Source organism: Syngnathus leptorhynchus, chromosome 13 (assembly GCF_054491065.1).
Source record: "Syngnathus leptorhynchus isolate UIUO chromosome 13, UIUO_Slep, whole genome shotgun sequence".
NCBI lineage: Eukaryota > Metazoa > Chordata > Actinopteri > Syngnathiformes > Syngnathidae > Syngnathus > Syngnathus leptorhynchus.
In genome coordinates, this window is record NC_141207.1 from 10,262,337 (window position 1) to 10,285,310 (window position 22,974).

The 22,974-nt window shown below is 43.0% G+C and overlaps 1 protein-coding gene across 1 annotated transcript; it reads right to left on the reverse strand.

Annotated features, from left to right (window-relative positions):
• Positions 1 to 5,355: 5,355 nt before the first annotated feature.
• lepr (leptin receptor) lies at positions 5,356 to 16,420 on the reverse strand. The gene is made up of 21 exons (XM_085927645.1): positions 16,233 to 16,420; positions 14,839 to 14,891; positions 14,174 to 14,226; positions 13,547 to 13,729; positions 12,703 to 12,826; positions 12,278 to 12,465; positions 12,023 to 12,168; positions 11,333 to 11,474; positions 10,382 to 10,542; positions 10,214 to 10,319; positions 9,769 to 9,868; positions 9,028 to 9,242; positions 8,780 to 8,934; positions 8,507 to 8,660; positions 8,347 to 8,429; positions 8,060 to 8,273; positions 7,592 to 7,783; positions 7,433 to 7,516; positions 7,262 to 7,355; positions 7,043 to 7,118; positions 5,356 to 6,782 (listed from the first exon to the last, which is right to left on the reverse strand). Coding segments are annotated over exons 2-21 (3,336 nt in total). The 5' UTR covers positions 14,841 to 14,891; positions 16,233 to 16,420; the 3' UTR covers positions 5,356 to 5,918.
• Between the last annotated feature and the right edge of the window lie 6,554 nt (positions 16,421 to 22,974).

A 22,974-nucleotide genomic window follows, 5' to 3' on the forward strand; every position in this document is an offset into this window, starting at 1 on the left:
CTACTTTGTGGTTTTCCTTCCAAATTAGCTGGACCATATGGCAAACCTGTAAAAGCTATAATGTCATGTCCACTATAGAAACGAACATCGATCGTTTCGCCGCCAAATCCCAGCAGGCTGCTGAAATTGATTGTTTCGCTCATAACTGTTAGAAAAAAGGCATCCCGAGCCGACCGCAGACAAGCAGGATGACATGTCTTGACTCGAAGGTTTTGATTTGCTATTGTTTTTCCTCCTCGTGCTCATCATTCTTTTGAGTAGCGGCCAAGCCGTCCGTGCCATTCGCTAGCTTGTATGCACTCCAAATGCTTTTGCGAGGAGCTCAAAGACAGACAGACTGACTGACTGACTGACTGACAGACAGCTTCTTGTGTTTTCCCAGGAGGCTGAAGAGAGCTGAAGAGTCAGCAGCTGAGAGGCAGGAAGCGACCTGCTGCTTTCTTCTCAAAAAGCAAGCTATGAAAGAAACCTTTTAGACAGCCGGTCCAAATCATGTGGAAGAGCCAAAGGAATGGCGTTCACTTTGTTTGAAGCCTTCCTGGAGTATTGATCTGCTAGACCATAGCTAGCCAGGCTCTTATGTTCTCTGGCGGTCGATATTACTTTGAACATCTGATGGAAGACGCCTGCAGACGTTTACCGTCACCTCACTTTTACTAGATATAGATTAGGCAAATATGAGAACGTGTGACAGTAATTTCATTTCCATTGACATATACTGCACAGCCCTCGAGATGGTGGTGTATCCAAAAAGCCTTCTCCACATTGCTGATAACCGCATGCACATATTTCAAAGTCAAGTGGCGACCCAGTTCACTTGACTTTGGTGATCTGACTAGGTCAAGTTAGCATCAAATGAAGCGTAAGAAGCTTTGCCCCGATTGGTGAAGAAAACCTTGCTTGTTCCTACATCAAAGGCATATTTCAAAGAAGCATGGGGCGTCGCTGTGCGGCCACGTAGCCGACCAATTAGGCTTTAATTGAGCGTCGGAGTGAAAGGGGGCCTTTCACTTGCCCCCCTTTCACCCCGTTAGCCACAGACAAACACGCTTTGTGACACACGCACCGCACTGATCTGAAGCCATTCCTCTGGCCCGACCCGACCCGATCCACTTGTGTCCCGTTCCGATTAAATGTGTCAAAAGTTAGGCTCCTGCAGAACGGGAAAATAAACTGATCTTTTACTGATCTTTTCACTCAGGTGTGTTTAACGAGTGTAAAACGGATTGGAGGACTGGACTTCCACACCCCTGACCTAAGGGTTAAGGCTTGGAATCTCAGCTGTGTTCTTCCTGTTTTCTTCTTCTTATTCTGTCTGTCTGTCTGCGTGTTGTTTGTTTTCCACCAAATATTCCCATCCCCATGATGTTTGTGTTTGTTTGACGCTGACACACTTGCTGCTCCAAACCGCATTCCAACAATGTTTTTTTTTTTTTTTTGGTCAATGTTGTCCATATTCACATCTTTCATCCAGCGTTTTTTTTTTTTTTCTTCTTCTTGTGAATGTAATGATGTATTTGCACATAAGTGAGCTGCATTTGAGCTAAGATTACAGATTACAGGGTGAGAGAGAATTTACATTCCCTGGGAGCCAAAGTGTGTCCGGCATGAAGTAGTGCGGTGCCAGGCAACCAAAGCCCTCTGTTTACTGAAGAAGAAAAAAAAGGACCAACGTGAGCACTCAGTCAAACACCAAAGGAGATTTCCCCCTCATTTCCTTTGTGGTTGTGGTGTTTTATCGTGAATTTGCCACCATCTGACCTTTGGTCCAAACGTTAAGACCTTCAAAGCTGCCGTGGAAAAGCATTGGTAGCGAAAGCCCGTCATTACTGCTCCATTAATTGACATCAGGCGATCCATGAAGGATTTACAATGTCAAGCTGCTGAAGGTTGATGCATGAACATCAATTCCACAACACACAACGTTGAGTTGAACTCCTGAAGCACATCTGCTGTTTGTTGGTATTTTTAGCTGTGTGTGCTTCCATCTGTGTAGGCTCCAGTCCGAGCTGTGACTTCTCACCAACCTCCCCCCCCCCCCCCACACACACTTCAAAACTGCAGGTAAGCGGGTCCTTCTTGCCAATGCATATTTTCACTTGGCATATCTTTTATTCCCAGCTCATTGAAATGGACTCATTCTCTCCTTGATCGGAAACATTTGCGTCTCTCAGATTTGGACTGGATGACATTCTTTCCAAGGCAAATCAGGAAAGTATCCGAGAACCATGGCTGGCTGTGTAATGACAACAAAGCCGACGTCTCTCTGAGCCTTTCTTTCCATAAGCATAGCTGAACAGAGCATGGCATCATCTGCACTGCCTTTGCTCTTTGCACCTTCATGTCCATTTATGGAGCTCCAACTAGTGTTGGCTCGTGAGTGAACGATTCGTTCAAAAGACGAATCTTTTCAGTGAACGAGAGTGAACGTGATTCGTTCTTTTGTCACTTCATATGACTTCAACCAGGAGGTGTCGGTAATGCGCATTGAAGCTGGTGCCACCTCGCTGTAAAACAAAACGAAGAAAATGACGTAACTTCAATGGCTGAACTGACGTCCCCCCCCCCCCCCCGTGCGCGTGCATCAACGTATCAGTCAGTGAACGTGTTGCGTCTGTCTCCCTCCTGGCCGGCGTGAACTATGGAAGCCACAATGTCGATAGATTTACGATTTGCCAAGGAAGAAAAGAAAGAAGCACTCAGTGAAACACCACTTCTTTTATGCACGCTAATGGCTAACTTTATTGCATGAAGGGATGCGCCGTTGTGCAAAAACGGGGAGTTTACGCTTCTCTTTGGGTCATCTTTCTTTTAGAACACTTGTAGTAGTTTTTAAATAACGTGTATGCATATATACGCCTAAATATTGTTGTCCAATATATCTACTGCAATTTCACATGAGATTGCTGGTTTGAAATGTACTTTTATGATTATTTTAATAAATATTTATGTGAAAACTTGTCTGGTGTTTTATTCCTTGTTTTTATATTCGCCAATTAAAACATAAAAATCAGACATTTGGTTCACTGCTTTATATGACAATACGTGTTTTACGTTGTTATATGAGTTGGTATCCCCCCAAAAATAACAAATGTCGGAATAACGGGTTTTATTTTCTCCCTTTCATTTAAACACAAACACATTCGGTATAGTAACACCATCAACTCCAATCCAACAAATACAAAATTAAAACATGAATGTCGGCATAACGTGTGTCGGCTGGCATGGCAGCTGTCTGTCACTCATAAATCTTCGCGAACGAACCTGAAAATGGCGGTGTACCTAATGGAGTGTCCAGATGACGTCACAGATCAACAGCCAATCAGAAAGTGGGGGTGAGGGCGGGTGTGGCACTTCTCACTTTTATTTAAGCTTTGACCATGATTTTTCCCTAATGAAGTGACCTGTGCTTAGGTACACCTGAAAATGGCGGCATACCTAATGTAGTGTCCGAGTGACGTCACTGATCAACCAGCCAATCAGAAAGTGGGGGTGAGGGCGGGTGTGGCACTTTTCACTTTCATTTAAGCTTTGACCATGATTTTTCCCTAATGAAGTGGCCTGTGATTAGGTACACCTGAAAATGGCGGCGTACCTAATGGACTGTCCAAGTGACGTCACATCAAACAGCCAATCAGAAAGTGGGGGTGAGGGCGGGTGTGGCACTTTTCACTTTCATTTAAGCTTTGACCATGATTTTTCCCTAATGAAGTGACCTGTGATTAGGTACACCTAAAAATGGCGGCATACCTAATGTAGTGTCCGAGTGACGTCACTGATCAACCAGCCAATCAGAAAGTGGGGGTGAGGGCGGGTGTGGCACTTTTGACTTTCATTTAAGCTTTGACCATGATTTTTCCCTAATGAAGTGGCCTGTTATTTGGTACACCTGAAAATGGCGGCATACCTAATGGAGTGTCCAAGTGACGTCACATCAACCAGCCAATCAGAAAGTTGGGGTGAGGGCGGGTGTGGCACTTTTCACTTTCATTTAAACTTTGACCATGATTTTTCCCTAATGAAGTGTCCTGTTATTAGGTACACCTGAAAATGGCGGCGTACCTAATGGAGTGTCCAAGTGACGTCACTGATCAACCAGCCAATCAGAAAGTGGGGGTGAGGGCGGGTGTGGCACTTTTGACTTTTATTAAAGCTTTGACCATGATTTCTGGATTTATAAAAAAAAAAAAAAAAAGGATCAGTGTGTGTTTTAGGGACGATTTGTTGAACGATTCGTTTCAATCAATCAATCAAGTCAAGTTTATATAGCCCTAAATCACAAGCAGTCTCAAAGGGCTCTGTCCTCTGCATTTAACCCATCCCCATGTGATTTTGATCCATCCCCTGGGGGAGAGGGGAGCAGTGAGCAGCAGCGGCGCCGCGCTCGGGAATCATTTTTGGTGATCTAACCCCCCAATTCCAACCCTTAAATGCTGAGTGCCAAGCAGGGAGGCAATGGGTTCCATTTTTATAGTCGGTATGACCCGGCCGGGGTTTGAACCCACAACCTTCCAGTCTCAGGGCGGACACTCTACTACTAGGCCACTGAGCTGGTCTTTGAACTAATCTTTTGAGTGAACTGATTCTAAAGATTCAATTCACTTCAAAAAAGTGGAATGCACATCACTAGCTCGAACACTAACCAGTACGTCCAGTCTGTGAGCCAACTGAGTCTACTCTGCCTCCTCATGGCGGAAATATATAAATGCACATGAATCTTTGGGGATACAAGTAAAAATGCGCAGTGTATTTATTAGATATTTGTAATGAGAGGCAATAATCAAGTATGTATTAAATACTTTTCTTAAGCCTTAAGTGTGACTTTCTTTTCCCAGAAATTGTACTCAAGCAGTACTAAGTGCAAAAGAAAAATAATATTTTATTGAATTTGGAAAGCAATAAACGGATTACTATCATGTTTAATGCGCATCAAACCATGCAAGCATTACACTAATGATTACAGTGTATCATTAGTTGCGGTCAAATGCATTGCGTTTACCAGCTGTAGCCACAAGACGGCGACATACGTATTACTAATGTTGAGGAGCCCCAGCTTGCTACTAGAAATGGGGACATAAACCAGAAATTCTAGAAAGTCGAGCATTTACTTTTTGTCTCATTACATATTGACCCGAAACCAAAACGTAGTCAGTAAAAAAACTAAGGAAATGACCTTTTTCCATTCCAAAGCTTTTCCAGGCTTTATACTTTGACTTTTAGATTCATGCAATATTTTCATTTGAAGAAACTGTGATTGCGCCAAGTTGTGTCTGTTCTGAGAAGAATGCAGGAATCAAGTAATTAGCCAGATTGTGCAATCTCCGGGCCATTAATAAACACACACACACACATCAGTCTAATAACAAATAATTTATATTCACCATGAAAAATAGACAAAATACATCAATGTGCAACAACAGCTAATAATCATATTTCAGTATTGTTGTTAAATTGTTTTCAGATTGGACACCTAATCAAAACAACATCATGATCTGATTGCATTAATAAAGGCAGATGTTTCCACACAGTTCTTCTTTAGATCTTGGTTGCTTTTACGATGCAAGTTTTATTTACAAGTGATGGCAACGTACAACGACATCGGTCACGTAAAAGCTGACAAGAATTGTAACCGCCGCAGCAATTTTCTTTTTTTCATAACATTTCCTGAGCTCACATACCCTCATCAGTGACCATTGTAACATAACTGCAGACAAAGCAGTTTGGCAGTCACAATATAAAGAAAGCCAGGGCCATGACCTCATCCTGAACAAAGAAATAGCAGCATTGATGAACATTACACCATTTGAAGCTTTTTGACACTGTTTGACATTCAATATCAATCGGTCTGCAGGAACTGATTTCTTTTTGTGACGAAAAATCGAATGCGCCGCATGTGCGCGCCACGTGAGCCAGCTTTTTCAATCTGGCAGTTGCCTGGTGTACGGTGCAGTCCTGAACTGGGGCATGTAGAGTGGTGACAAGTCGCACGTGGATGCGCAAACCAAGTCGTGCGACTCCGCCGCCGCCGCCGAGCAGCCGTCTCTGTTGAAAAGAACACTTTTCAGCAGCGCTTCTTTCTGCTCCGCCTCTTCCCCAGCCTCCTCAACCTCAGCTCGACAGTCCACGCCGAGATAGTACGAGCCCTTGGCTTCGGTCGCATCTTCTTGATCCGAGGTTTCGGAAAGTTCCTCCGCCGAGTTGTAGGAGCAGGATCGACGATGAGGATCGTCCATCTCGCCGCCGTGGCAGCTCTCCAGCTCCCACAGGCCACCGGGGAAAGAGCCGGAAATGTCCGAGTTGTTGGCCGAGAAATTGCCCTCGTCGCTGGAGCTGCTGCCGCCGCCGCCGTCCCGCTCGGAGAGACGAGCGGATCGTTTCTCCTGCTTTGGGTCGCTCAGCAGCACTGTGGCGTACGTTACTGAAGACTGGGCTGAATTCTCCGGGATGCTCGGTGAGGGATCCATCAGCTGCAGCTCTTCGAGCCGCGGCCTGGGAGTACTTAAAATATCCAAATCTAGGAGTGAGAGGGGAAGGGCCGAGCCCGAGCCCAGGCGAGCCTCGCCGCCCACCGATACGTTTTGGTTCTCCTCAAGAAATGAAGAATGAATGGACGCTGCATCGGGAGTCGGGGACACGAGTGGGCTTCGGACCAAGGCCGTTCTGAGAACTGACATATTGGCCTTCTCCATGATGACTACTTTGGAAATATTCTCAGAGGGAAGCAGCAGCGGCCAGGCTGGGAGGACGTCTGAGGCCTGGAAGAGCTCGTGGAAGGTGTTGGCCTGCAAAGACGAGAGAGAATAAGACATGTGGCTGTTTTCTGGAACTACACGCCTGAAGAGTTCTTATACAAGGAGTCACGGAGACGCCACCACGTCAAGGTAGCAACGGCAAGCAATGGTGTAAAGTCTTTGCTTTAATTGGCTTTTGTGAATGATTGTTTGTCAGCCTTGCCATTGACGGTTCTCATTCAAGGGTAGCTGCGGCGCATTGCAGCGGCGGCGGAAGAAAGTTGCAATGAAAGTTTGCAAGTATTGTTTACCTTTTTGAAATTGAGTCCTTTTGCCCAGGAGCACTTTTTGGGGTTTGGCACATCCTTCCACACAAACCTTTTCATCCTGACAATCAAACACAGCTGCTTTAAGGATATGCAGATAGTATTTAGAGCACTCCCATGAACATTCTTTCATGAGCTGTGGCTGGTCAATTCATATAAACATCAGCCAGCCAGCCAGCGAGCAAGCCACTCAACTACACTTACTGGTTTTGGGAGAGGACCAAGGTGACGAAGAGGACGACGGAGAGGAGGGCAATGATCAAAAAAGTGGTGTAGGCTGCAGGGTCTCTTTTGGTGGCTGCGTTATGTAGCAAAGGCCAATCAGAAGTGCTTTGCATGGCATAACAATACAATGGCTTTTTTTAGCTTGCATACCGATTGTGAAAGCAGGCTGGCCCTCTCCCTCCGAAAACACCGGATACAAGAAGAAACCATACTCCTCAGATGCATAAAAATCACCTGAAAGCAGAGCTCAACTTTGATGTTGTTCTTCTATGAACAGTAATGTTGAGAAAAGAAAAGACTGCGTATCACCTGTTAGGTGGACGGAACGCTCAGTGAAGGGCAGCCTGAGCCACCTGCGCCCACCGTGGATTCCATCCGGCCGCCGCGGTGCCCACTGCACCACCATGAAGAGTGGAGCCGAGCCGTTGTCCACCAGGCTCCAGTGCAGAGACACGCAAGTGTTGTTGATAAGCAGCGCATGGAAAGAATGCACGCTCCGGCCTGGTGCGCACACGACACACAGCACAGAGCAGTGTTGTCGCAACGATCAAATATTCACCGGCTCTCTTTCCAATAAACTTTAACGACCAAATAAGCACAGACTGTCCACGTTTTGTAGACTGTCGCTTTTCCCGTTTACTTATTTTTGAAATGGCACTCAGAAGAAGTGTTTTGTAACAAGAGGGCAAATAAATTGCTAGCACGTTTGCTCACAATCCGGAGTAAAGTCATTCAAGTGAAGAAGACCAGATAAGTATGTATGTATGGATCACTCACGTTTGGGTCGTCTCTCCAGGGTCATGTTCATGTTTTTTTTGGAACTTCCCAGACTATTGTACGCTTCCACCGTCACGCTTTGGAAATCTCGGTTCCACTCAAAGCTGTAGGAGGAAACCAGCTCGATCTTCTCCCTCTTCACCATACCGCCGGAGGTCTGGCGCTGGACGATATAGCCGTCGATGCAGTAGGAGCGGCTCGCTGTTGGAAGATGCTAGAAAGGGCAAATGGACACCGTTTGTCATGCGCGGAGTCTAAGTCGGATACGTTTGTCGTGCGCTTGATACCGTGATCAGGAGAGTCACATTGGTGGAGTTTGTGAGCTGATCATCTTGAAGAATTCTCCAAAAATCAGGCCCATGTTCTGGAGCTGCAGGAGAGTGGTGGGTGGTGGAGGTTGCCAATATTTTGGAAAGTGTGAAATTGTACAAGATAGTCAGCGATTACCTCGACTGTTTTGGGGTACCGAGTAGACCAAGTCGCTCCAGTCGCTCCAGTAGCCAGTGCGGTTGGCGGGCATGCACTTCACCTGAACCGCGTAAACTTGACACATGTCCGGAATTGGAATCTCCGCCGACGACACCCGCGCTGGGTTACTGAACTGCATCAAATCAAGGGGAAAGATTGCATAAAAGTCACCAGTTTCCATTGACTTATTTATTTGTTGTTCAAAGGAATTAAATCGTATGGATCTATTTGAAATTGCCGAGAATAGCTCACCTTCCAATCTGGCTGTGCTCTGACGCTAGAAGGAGAGTGGAAACGGAACTGACACTGGACCCCCTGCACAGGCAAAGATGGAGGGCGCCACGTGATCCTCAGGACCCCTTTTTTAAGATTCACTGCCTTCACATCAGATGGTTTGTTGGGTTTTACTGCAAGTCAAGACCACAGAGGAACCCACTAGGTTGCTTTTCAAGGGACGCACGCACGCCATTGGTTGTCTTATTGTCCCATTTTCCCCCTACCATATTCCAGAGGTGATACGTAGACAGGTTTGGATCGGATCGGGCCCTGATGGGACAGCATCTCCAACCACAGTTTGTAGCAATTCCTCCGTATATCCTGGATGGTGCAGGCTTGTTGCTTGGATCGGAGCGGCAAACAATCGGGCCCCATCTCTCCAACGTTCTCGCCCTTTCGCTCCATCGCCTCCATCACATCACAGGGTAGGTCAGACCATCTGCCGAGTAGACATGTCAGATGCTTAGGAAAGCTTTATGCGTTCAGATTGAATTGATTGATTCTATAGTTTTTTTTATCTTTTTTTGACATGATTATTATATTTATTTAATGGATTGAAATGTCATTCCAGTAAGCCTAACCTTTGTAAATAGATGGGAGTAAATTCCTTTTTAAATTCTTCACTAAAGTACAATAAGAACTCGGAGCGTAGATGTGAAGACAAAGTGTGGCGTAAAACAAGTCTCAACAGGAATGCCAACGATGAAACTTTGCTCTTCGCTGAATGTATTGCTGTGAGGTTAAAGTAAAAATGAAAAAGATATTGAGCAACTTGCTGGCATCCTCTTGCTGTGCAGGATTGGACACATGTATTTGTTGGGTGTGCCCCAAAAGAGCATTGTCTCATTCAGTACGCTGTGTTCAGTGAAGTTGCACATAATAATAAGGACTGATTTGAGCATTCATTAACATGCGAGGGCACTCCAACGTCAACAGCTCCTGAAAAAAGAAAAATCATGACCTACATGTATTGGAATTTTGGTTTGATCCACGAAGTGTTTTTCCAGCTGCAGTCCATAGCATCAATATCACCACTAGTTTCACATTTGATGTCAATAGAGGCTCCTGCAAAAAAATAAATAAAAAAAATTCAAACTTAAAAAAACAAGAGCAGCTCAAGCTTGTCTGTGATACTCAGGTTGACACTGTCACATGTCTCCACTCTCATCCTGCCTTTGTCAACAGCAGGAAACAGGAACAAACGTGACGAAAGCAGGAATAATCATTGGATTCAAATTCCATCATATCCAGACATTTTTTTCATATATACCCTTTAGGAGAGAGCTAGAATACCCAAGAAGAAAAGCAAGCACGGATTTGAACCTCCAAGTTCAGATCACACAATTTTCCAAGATGTTAAAATTGGAATAAAAAAGAAACCAAATAAAAATGTTTCCAATTAGCGCTCACCTTCAAGATAGATGATGCTGTATGGGATGGTCCACTCCTTGGTAGCCCTACACTGCAGCAGCTCATACATCCCAGAGTCTGAAGGCTGTATCGTAACGTGGCTGACCTGCGTTGGAAAACATTTAGTCAGTGCCGTAGAATGCGAGCTTGAACTGGTCTCGTACCCACCCGTTGATTGACTGAGTGATACTGGGTGGAAGAGAGCGGCTGTTCAAAGTTCAGCATCCATACGGCAGAGTTGGCATTAATGCTGGGGTCGTTGAACACACAATAAACGCTGACGTTCTCCCCAGGATGGGCCAAAACTTTTTCAGGGATGTAGCTCACCACTGAGGGAGCAAACAAGACGTTAGAAAACAAGTCAAGAAGGGCGCGCGTGGTTTTTTTTTCTTCCCCCCGTTGTCATAGAGCTCATTGCAGTCTATTGATAGTTATCTGTGGTTTAAAAAAAAAAAAAAAAAAAAAGCATCTGGAGCATCTGTGAATCTTTTCATGAATTGTCTGAAAGACAGCAAAGGCGTCATTTTTAGTTTCTAAATGAGGCCACACAGCAATTGTCTGTCTCTTGTCTTATTGTTTCACCACTACAAAAGGGCGCTAAACTAAAACAAGACGGAAAGGCTTCCGAGATGAGTCCAAGATGTGCCATCTGACCCTTACAGTCTGTTGACACTGAGCATAATATGCAAATGAGTAACTGGCACGTTTTGGCTCCAGCGCTGACGGACATTTACCCAGGAAATAATTGAGGTCATTGGATTAATGCAACACGCATCCAGAAATGAATTATTGTTGTCGAGGGGGCGTGGAGCAGTCGACGAGTGCATGAGGGTGGAAGCGAGGTAAGGTGTGAAGAGATCAAATGTGCCCAACCGATTCATCATAAGAAAAAAAAGCATCATGAAATAAAATAATCATAAAAACGCTGACTGAACACACCAATTTTTAATCAAACTAGGAAGCTACCACGCCCTCCGTGACTAAAATAAACAAACACAGTGAACAGGCAGGTGTGTGTGTGTGTGCGTGCGTACGTGTGTGTGTGTGTGTGTGTGTGTGTGTGTGTGTGTGTGTGTGTGTGTGTGTGTGCACGTATCAAAACATCAAAGAATATCTTACTGCCAAGGTAGATGTGATGCGGTTCACTCCAGTTGCTCCACAAGGGAGGTTCGTGCAAGTCGGAGCAGTGAACCTCCAAGGTGTAGTTGACTTCGGGCTCCAGATGGAGAATGAGTCTGCGCTCCAGCCCTGCAGACACCACCTACAGCCAGTAGGGAGAAGTGACAAAACACCTGTCAAATGTTCAAGTATTTAAGGAAACACTTGACTCTAATCCTTTCATGAATGACGGCAATCTTATGCTCTCATTGTATATTTGTTTAAAAAAAAAAAAACGACTTTATTCACTGAATTCTGGCTGTCACTCAGGTGTAGCTTGCTGAATGGGAAACACTTCTGAGTCCAAACCCTGCAAGCGGGTGACCTTTTTTTATGAACACCATGTCTTGTGTGTCAGGTGTGAATGAAAGAAAACGGATTTGATTCAAACAACCAGTGGAATTCATGATCATTAAAATAATGAGACCAATCAGAAAGCCTGTCAGGTGGCATTTTCACCACACAACGCTGCTCACCCGAGTTTGGGGACGCAAATAAACTGCAAAAGAAACATTCCTCATTCTGAACATCCACCAGAACCCAGAGTCTCGTATTGACTTTTCCGCACTTGGCATTGTCAATTGTCGCAATTTGATCCCAGAGGCCTGGCCTACCGCAATCAAATAAGCAAAAAGATTCATTCGTATTCACCTGCCAAGAAGGATGCGTGGCATTTGAGTATCGGACCTCATATCTTAATGGAGCAGAACCGTGCTCTTTTGGCTCATCCCACTGTAAAATCAGTTCTGGCGTGATTGTCTGGAAATGTGAGAGGTTCAAAGGAGTCCTGGGTTTGACTGGAAGATAGAAAAATAAAAAAAAGGTAAATCAAGCACCAATACTAACTATCAGTTGGACAATCAGCATTCTGGCTTTTTGGTTTCCAAGAATACATGTATTTCTTACCAGGTCGAGCCGGTACATTGAGCAGAACCGGTCCAACTTCACAGCCATCTATGCGGGCAGTTACAACAGCCACAAAACTTGCCGTGCCAATAGAAATTGAACATGTGACGGAATCATTTGTTTTACAGAGCACCGCTTGGGAAGATTCCAGCTTTGTGGAGTTGAGTGACGTTTCATTTTTGAGGGGCCTGCAGATGAAAACAAAAGACAACCTACTTTAGAATATCACACGAGACTGGTAAAAGGCCCACGCCAGGGTCAACGTGCACGCTGAAACGACAACAGCAACAAATAGGGCTCTTTTGTCGACAGGCAGAAACAGCTTTCCGTCGGCAGATCAAACGCATTCTTGAAACGGAAAGCGGCAATTTAGGGACATGAACGCAGGCCCGGGAAAACAACAGGAAGAAAACAAAGGCACTCACTTGAAGCGCTGAAGACTGACTGCCACGGGCGCAGAGTGAAGACGCTTGGCTGAAGGAAGCCCCAAATCACAAATCAAACTTTCCCAATTTTCATCAATGCTGCACAGCATGTTCAAACAGGTACCTGTCATGAGAGAGAGTGAAACTAATTAAGCGGCACTTCCTATTCCAACTTCCTGAGAACGAGGAACATTCCAAAAATTGGAGAACCGAGGTCATTTGGATATTGCAAAATTTAAGACCAATGGTCTTTCTGTTATATCATATATTTTAAAAATAAAACGTACATGATCTCAAGTTACAGATATGGTCGCCACAATCATATTGTTAACAATGATGACTCGATTTAGTTAGCATTTCTCTCGTACTGTAACATAGTAAAAGGCTTGATCTCATCATAGCAATGTATTGGATCACAGCACAAGCACAAGCAGATGTGGTGTGGCGTGGTGGGGCGTGGCGGTCCTCTCGGCCACCTCCGGCTACCGCAGGCTGCGGGGAATGCCAGATGAAAAGATAATAAAGTGTAATGAGCCTATGGGGATGATCTTTGCCACTGACGAGCCAACACACCCAGCAAGTCTGATGATGAGCATCATCAGCCCTTCTTTTGATTTACCCGTCCGTCACGCTTCCTTCCTTCATTCAGTGACTGCTGGTTGACCTTGACTGAATCCGTCAACAGCAATGAAACATAACGTATCATCATGGGAAAAAGGTTGCAACCATAATAGCTGCGGGAACTTCATTTTAAAACCCAAAGCCAATGTTTGGACAATTGAGTTGGTTTTTCTTTCTTTGCTCATTTACAACAAATACGATGAATGATCAAAAAGTATTTTACCGCCATAGTCCTTCTTGAGACTCGATCCAGTTGCTATGCTCCTTAAGTAGCAGGGAGGGGGGGTGTCGCCAGCCTCCCCCTCTCGCGCTGGAGGCGAGTCATAGCACGCTTGGTCCTGCCATGGCAAGTCCTGCACACCTGAGGAGAGTCCTCCTTCCTCTTCAGGCTTGGTGCACACAGTCCCTTGTGACGGAGAGACAGTGAGGTCAACTGTGGTTCTGCTGGAAATACATTTCTGCTTTTGCTTGCAATTGTTAAGTGGCAAAAGTGTCAGAACTACAAAAATGAAATGCAAGATCTTGTAGAAGTGACTATTGATTGCGCTCAGGTGAAAGTGAGCTCACTTGTTTGCACAACAGATTCCTTTTTTTCTTCCCAACACAAGAGAAGTCTGTCTTCTCTAGCAATATGTCAAGTGTATCAAGAATGGAATGAGTGTTTAAGGTTATTGTGCGGCTTCACAAAACATGTTGGGCCTTACCTCATCAAATAGCAATGAAGCGAGTGAAATTGAGGTGTATTGTTTTTCTTTTTAAAAAAATATTTACTCATGAATTTGAGACTAGATGGAAATCAGCCAAACAGCTTCAACGTGGTATCCTGCGCACAGTTGGAGGTCAAACTCACCAGTGAGTGTCAGCAAAACATGGATGAGGACGGACAACATCGCATATTGGCCCCTGTGGAGAGAGAGACACAGAAGGATGCATGAACAAAAACAGCTCTGGCCAAAATGCAAAGCACTCGCTTAATGACTTAGCAGCCCCTTTTAGCTCAGCAAAAAAATGATCACAATATATTTGTTCTCAAAACGTCCAGTTGATATCATCATGGTTTTTTTTTGTATACTGTTTTAAAACTGCCAGTTAAACAAAAACTAAAAATTAATGAATGAGTACATTGTTCAAATGTGATGCACTGTAAATTCAATAGTATAAAAAAATCCAATATATTTTCAGCCCAGATGAGGACAGTGCTTGCTTGTTTCTTAATGCTCCAAAATTCTAGAAGTGATGAAGAGTACAGACCATGGTGGACTCTCATTCAATTACAATTCTGTGTTTTACAGATAAGAAAAAAAAGAGAGACAAATACGTTCTCATCTCACGGCCGGATGAGTTATCTCATGATGAGGAACTATTGATTATTCATAGAGTGCTGTTATCAGGTGTGAATTTTGCCCGCTTTGCTTCGTCATAGCAATGATGTCAGTGGCCCTCGACAGACAATTCCCACAGTCATGTCACACTTGATGAGTTCATTTTCACAGCGGCTATGATGACGCTACTTACATTCTTGCATTCACAGCGTGGACATGGCTTTGCTTGGCTTTTCCTGGCTTTTACTGCGTGAACAAGAAAAAGACATTCTATTCTTCAATAGAATCATATAATGATCACTTCCTCCAAATTTCCTTCTTTTGAACTTGGACCATTTGGAGAAAACGACAACGAATTTGTTTTTGGTAGCAAATCCAATTTTATTCAAATTGCTTGTTTACACCCAGAAAAAGAAGAGAGCCGATAAGCACGTGTATGAATTGAATTCATTGAGCAGAATGCTAGACTTGAACCCAAATAAAAAACATCCCCCAAAAAACACATAAACAGCGCATGAGGGTATTTATGAAAGTGTTGACGAATCTGTTGTGTTACACGGAACAGAGGCTGCTTTACAGAGACTAAGTGGCAGCCATTTCCAACATCAATCACTACAACACAATAGCATCAACACAACTGTCACAACTGTTCGGGGAATTGCACATTCTCCAGATGTCCCAAAAACAATGCTGTGGAAGGATCGAGCAGGGCTCATTTCTGCAAATAGCTGGAGAACTCTACGCTCATTTAATCAGCTGAGTTGGGATTTTAGCCATGCAATGCCAACATTTCAATGTGCACAAGTCATGTGCACTAATACTAGAGTACAAAAAAACGCAAACATGTTTTCTCCCAACGAATATCAGACTACAAACGATAAGAAATAATATGCAAATATTCCTGGTTTTGTACTTGGGAAAATTGTACTCTGCATTTTCTCTATCACTTATCCCGTTTATCCACTTTGGATTGGTCGCCAGTCAAGCAAAGGGCAATGGAGACAAACATCCATTCACCATCAGGAATGAACTGCTCCATCAATGGTAACTGTACACATCTTCTTTGAATTGAATCTTCTTTGGAAACTACGTTATTACATTAGGCAGCGTGAGGCATTTGTGCCTGGTGTAATTTCCACATGGTTCCTGCCCTGCCTGAGGGCTTTTTGCCAAGTGCCCATCTTGGTCTGACTCACCTTCTGCCAGTGGGAAACTGCTGCTTGCTTGCTTGCTTGCTACAAACAGGAGATTAGTTGGACTAATTTTTTCCTCATTATCAGCACCGCTAATTAGGATCATTACAAGCAGCAGCATCCAAATATGTCCAGCAAGTTTGAAAAATATCCAATGAATAAGTGAGAAGAGCAATATCACACGTGACAAGAAACCCATCGAGAGTGCAGATAGTAGACTAGTTCTTGGAGGATTATTTACAGTATTACGAATTGGATACTTACTCTATTAATAATCAATAACTGACTGATGAAAATAGATGAGCCTTCAAGTGTGGAAGTTAGTGGGACAGAAAGCAGAGGAAAAGTCAGATAAGAAAGTCCGCCTCAAGAAATAATATCAGTTTGTTCTTACATCACCTCTCCTGGATCTTGTTGAGATCACCTCTACTTTTAAATCCTCACTAAAAGCCTGACAACTATTGGAGCTTGGCGTTCGTTGGATGTTGCATCAACACTCGTCCTCGAGCCGACTGGCAAACGTGAGCGGGCGGGCGGAGAGCGAGCGATTGGGCGGACGAGCGGGAGAGCGAGCGAGCGAGCGAGCGACCGAGCGAGCGAGCGACCGAAGCACTTCTGCTGAAAGAAAGACAGCGGAGTAGTGATGTCACCCAATATGGGTGGAGCCCATGGAGATACATTCAGGTAACCTCGGCAATATCTCAACCAAAGCAGAAATTGGATTTTTAATGTCTTTTTTGAATTGTTGTATTTTATAACTAATTTTGTCACATGTTTACCATCTGCATGACGTTTTGGAAATGTTGTAAACTGGCTAAAAAAGAATCAATCAAGAAAAAACTTAGCTCATGATAACAATAGAAAAAAGATACCTTACCTGTATGTGTTTTTAGGCTGTCCTAAAACACAATATATTTTCGACAAATCATTCTAGTAGCTGACATTATGTAACCATTTTTTACATCAGTGCATGGCTCATGTCTTGCATCTCCAAATCAGTGAATGTTTATGTTCCCCCGTGTTGCAGATGGCTATTCATAGTACATACTAAACTAAATATACAGTAAAGTCACGCTTTGAATCCCATAAAGTCTTCTCAGTTCCCCAAGTTCATCAAAACAAGCAGCTACTTGAGTGGAAAAGAAAAAAAAGAAAAGATTCCATCCAGATGTGGACAATAAGCCACACAGAAGTTAATGTTGCTTTCCAAAAGTCTGCTCAATAATACGCTGTCTGAAAAGAAGGAATGTCCATGATACTAAAAATAGTGTATGTTATTCACTATTGAGGAATAAAAACAAGAATTTCAGCTATTTTGCCATGTGATTAATTTTGTTGGGCGGGAGAGAGACCATGGCGCACTGCTGAAGGAAAATATTCAACTCAATGAAAGCCACGAGCCTTGTCAAGGGCCATAAATTGATGGAAGGTCTCGCACAGGTCAAAGCTCAGGTCACTGCCAGAATTTAAATGTACATATATAAAAAAAAAAGAAGAATCTTGTATTCTTTTAAATCCAGTTATCTAAGGACCACTTTTGTATGGCCTAATAAGCTCCACTCAGATGTCTCAAAGTCAAAAATGCAACTTTTAATAGTCCCAGTCAAACTTTATGACGTAGAAAGAATGCGTCACTGTGCTGTGTTGCGTATATTTAGCCTGTAAGAAGGGAAGGGACTTCATTCATGCAAATTCCTTGAGCTGCATCATTAGGGAGGTGCAATTATTTCACAATCTAATGACTGCAAAAGAGATTATTTTAATTACATTCTTCAGCTGGGTGTCAAAATCAACAGTATATTTTTTTAAACAGTTCTGGTGATCAGCATGAATATGGATTTCAAACCTTGCTGTATTTGCCCATTCCATCACATTTAACAATGGTTGAATATGAATGTGACGTTCAATGACCATAAAAGAGCAGGAAAAAGCCACATGAAGCAAAACACCCTTGAGCAGCAGCGCTCTGGGCAAGAGGATGACATCATCCGCTCAAATGATATCATCCAGAACAATCTAGGGATGACGTCATCTTTGAGCTATGCAACATTTGCAAAAAATTAACAAATGGAAAGATGCGCAAGGGTCGGTTGAACAAGCGATTGAATAATAAATTCATTTTGTTATATTCTTGATGATGCTCTAAACTTTGCTTTCCTTCTTCTTTTTCTCTGGTATCCATGAATATTAATATCCAACAATTTAATCATGAATGGTTGGTATTTTTATCATTCTAGTTGTAATTTAGTCATGTTAATCTCAGCTCATTCACAGCAAGATGACGTCAGAGCTCTTGATGAGTCAAGCGCAAGATATGCAACATCGTGAGATAAGTCCTGAACTCATTAAGTGCGCTTTACAGACAAAAAAAAAAAAAGCTGGAGACTGTTCATGAATAATTTTTGAGCTTGCTCTGAACTAGGGGAAACGCCTGCATGGGGGACTCCATACCAAGAGGGTGATGTCATACTTCTTGAACTGCCAGGATGATGTCATTGAATGGTCCGATATAATGTGTTGTCATGCTGATGACATTTTTTATTCTACTCCTGCCAACAAGTGTCCAATATAACATGTACTGGTCAGCGGATTGAATAGCGCCATTTGCACTTTTCTGGTATTTGTCATATAGTGGTTTTTTTTTTTTTTTTTTTTTGGTCATCATCATGTAATGCTGACAGTGTTGCAGCATGATGTCTTTTCCAGGGCGTAGCTGAATCATGACCCCCTCAAAAGCTTCCCTAGCTAAAATACAAGCTGATGTTACATTAGTCATGAGAACTGGTTCACGTAGTAGCGGGTCTTCTCTAATCCATAAAGCAGACAACTTGTCAAAAACAGCAGGACTGTGCTGACATCAGCCAATGAGTCAAATGATATCAACTAGGGAGTGCAAAATTATTCAATATTTCAGAACATGCTGATAAACAGTTTTAATTCCACTGTTTAAATGCACCAAGGTCCATTTACTGTCAAACATTCCATTCTCTGCCAAAGTCAAGTAGGGTAGGGTGGGGTGGGGCTTCTCTTGACCCTCCTCTCCTGTATTTCTTGAAATTTATCATCGGAACGTGCAGTAAAATACTGTATATACAGTGCATACAAATGTGTTCTGAGACAACATTTTCCACATTTTACAGAACTAATGGAGAACAACTGCAATGCTTCAAGTCAAATCTAGCACCTGCCAAAAATGACTTCTCAAGGGAAGCAGTGTCTGCAAAATGGAGAGGAAAAAACTGTGAGTCAATGTAGTCTGTCAACTAGCAATGTGGCGTTAAACCACAAATTCGATTTTGGCCACTGCGCTGACCAGACGGGACAAATTAATGTTCCCATCTTTCAACCAACCAAAACTTTTAGAGGAATGTTTATCTGACCATTATTCTGTCCAGCAAATTATAATACTAATTGACACATATCGGCGGTGAGTCAGCGCACTATACACTCCTAATGACACGGACGCATGGAAAGATAATAGATATAATGAGTCCTATTTGTGAGAATGTTTTGTAGGTCTGCACCGTGTTAGCAACACACATTAGGGCCAGATGTGAATGGGTAACATCCCATCATTAGCCAAGCCGTGGCCAAACATGCCAGCTTTGGGCTGATTATCTTGGGTTGTTTTGGTCTCACCCAAATGTAAATGCAAAGCCTCAAGCAATGTATGACATCACTAGCAGCGTAGACAATGTGGAACCAAGTAGAATAAGAAGGGTGTGTCTCTCTTACAGTATCCAAATGGAGACAACCAAATACTCCAAAGCTGAAGGTGGGAAAGTGCTGAGGGAGGTGTTCAATGCCAGACTTGTGTTTTTCATTTTATTGTCTACAATCCAATGAGCTCTCGGGTGGCAGGGAATATATCCATAATACTGTCACTTTTATCCCTTTCTTTTTTTTTCTTATTTCGAATAATCAAATATTACAAATAATACAGAGCTTCTTGTTTGCTCTCAGACAAAGTCCTTGCATAAAACCAAAATAAAAAAGAGGAAGCAAAATTAACACAGTTTGCAAGACATGAGTGAGAAGAAGCAAAGGTGCGATTTGCAGAATGTTTTTTTGTTTTTGTTGTACGTACAGCCTTTGAATGACCACTCCAGCAGCCTAGCCAAGGCAGCCTTGGCCAATTTGGCTACAGTTTAGCTTAGCAAGCATGGTTTATTTTCTCAGCACTGTGGAACACCTTTACTACAATCTGTGTAGCACGCATGCGGTGTATGTTTATATCATGCATGTCAACCAATCCACATGCAGGTGCAGAGCTACATGGTGGCCAAGGCCACCCCTAGGCAACTTTGGTACCTGTGACATTATTTTCTATGCTACCACATTTCATTTTGAGCTTACATTTTCTGTAATTATGTATGCAGCTTGTGTTTGGGTGGGTGTGCTTTTTTCTTCATGACATGATTTACCATTTATTATTGTGGAAATAGAAGTGAACTGAAAGCCAGATTAATTGCTTAGCAACACAAGAATATGTGGCCATTAGTGTCCTTGACTCATATCTTGGTTACATTTTAGCAAATGACTGTAAGGTTGTTAAGCCAGCTGGAAAAAGCCAATTATTTCTGTGTCCTCTTACAGGACAAGTATTACAAGTATACTAATTATGTTTTCTTAAAAACCGGCACTCAAATGTTCCAAAGAAAAGTGGCTTTTTTTTTTGTCAACATTTGGGTTTGATTCAAGATCCAACACACTAGATGCAGGACAAAAATGAGGGCAGTACAGTACATCCCTCCATCTCCGGGTTTTCCATTTGTCTGCTTTTCATCCAGCTTCAAATTTCAGATCTTAACGCACCTTGACATTTCCAATTACCGACACAGGTCCTGCCTGCATAAACCATCGCACGTGTGTGTGTGTAGGTCTGTTCAAATAATATACTGTGTTGTGCAGTCCAGCCAATAAACAGACTTGACATGAGGTGTGTCCTTTTGTTCTGTATGTCTATCTTGTGGTTGACTTAATGGCTAATGAGTAACATCGCCACATACATGATGTGATCACTTTAAGCTGATGTTTATCTTTCGCCTAAAAGGTCTAATGCAGCCAAAGGCACGGTGCAGAAGTTACCATGGATATGTCTGGCTATGTGTTGCGCAAGCACAGCTCCAATGACCCAAATGGCTGGGGGGAATTGGCCGTTAGCTGTGACAGATTACAAAACAGGACTGGCAGGCTGCTGTCTTGAGTTTTGCTGGCACAGATTGAGCTCAAGGCTACTTTTGAATGTTTCCATACAAACTTAGCATCACTTTTGACTGGGTTGCCATATACTCATTGACTAGACAGTACTTTATGACTTACTGATACTTAAAGGCCAGTGTTTCTAACATAATGCAGCAGTAGGAATTGGGAACCTCAACAAAAACAAAAGTTAAAACTTTGTTTTCTAACATCATATTGTGAAAAAGAAACAATGGCTCAAACAGTTCTCACAAAAGAAAAATGTGAACTTTATCAAAGGCCTTGAGACCCAAATTTTATTCTGAAAGAATATAGCCAACCAAACGTTAGATGCAAATCAAGAGGGAGAATTGTAATTTTGCCATTTCAATCGAAAAAGCGAAAAGATTGGTCATCAAGTTGGTTTATTTTCTGGCAACTTGTACAACAACTTTGCTACTGATTCAAAGTCAAATTAGTCTGTGTAGCCTGTGTGGCACATAAGATGAAAAATGACTCACCTGTTATCTTGAGTCTTTACTTGTCCAGTATCAGAGCTCCAAACACAAAGTTGGCCATCCGATAAACCAACATTGTGGGTCCAATGAAGGGGAATCTCGATGCAGAGTGTGTGTCTCTGGGTATACTATGCTATTTCAGAGACACGGTCTTAGAATACAAACACAGGAGGTGCACGAGTGCATTTGCACAAGTAGATGCTAGTTGGCATGGAGCATAGCGCTATTTTTGTCCGCATGTACACCAAATGGATGTCACGACAGCTGTGTGCCCTAAAGGATTTCACTGACAGACGACAGCTTCATCCAAAGCTCACCTTTTTTCTGTCTCTCACCTGTTTCAAGAGAGAGGTTCCACGAAATAGAATTGATATCAAGAGGAGGTGCCACTTTGTAGCAGTGCAAATGGAACCCAAGCTGTCAGTGGAAAGCAGCAATATAACCTGACCTGTGAGCCACTTTTGGTGGAGGATATGTGTTCATCAAATCATCAGCGCCACAGTCCTTTATTATTTTCATGCAAATTCTAATGACCCACCAAATTTGGACATTTTCTGCCAATATAAATCCCCATATTGGTGTGCTTCGTTCAAAAAATGCATCGCCCACCTTGGACTTGCAGTATGGGACTCTGCGATCAGCTAGTTTAGCACACTTTTTGCTAGAATCCAGTCCCCATACTGTTTTCATTTTTTTTGGGGCAAACTAACCCTTCCTCAGTACATTGTGAAATTCATTTGACTTCAAAACATCTTATTGATGTGAGCTTGAAAAAGGAAAAGCGCAACAAATTCTTTTCCTATTTTAGAATGACGTTTGGCACCAAGTAGTGCCAGTCAATTGGGATGACAAGTGTGACACAATCTGACAAATATATCAAATCTGGGTTCACACAGTACACTGTGACCAAAGATATGATCAGCCCCGTGGCATTATTTGGCTTCGAGCCCCCCCCCATATGACCCTGTGGAACACAAATGAAAAGCTATTTTTAAACTGCCAGTAACCTTCTATGTACTGACCACAGCACAGGTGGCAAGCAAGGCACCACCCAAAGCCAAATCATCTCAAAAGTACACACTCCAGAAACGTTACAATGTTGTGGCATTTCGAACAATAATAACCACACACACACACAGAATGGAAAGCAAAACTGATTTGGATCGGTCAGCATCGATTGGCTCTCAGGAAGTACGTCAAGAGAACGAGGGACACACAGAAGAAAGTAAGCAAGTGATTCATCCAATTACGAAGGGATTGAAAATGACCCCAAATTTCCTCTTGCCAATGTCCTGATACGGTCCAGCTCAACTGCTCCCACATGGGATGTTTAGTTTGAAACACAAAAACAGACAAGGACGATCAATACAGTACTTATTGGAAAAAAAAAATCCCATTTGCACGGAGGACACTGCAAGCTATATTTGAATGCAGTAA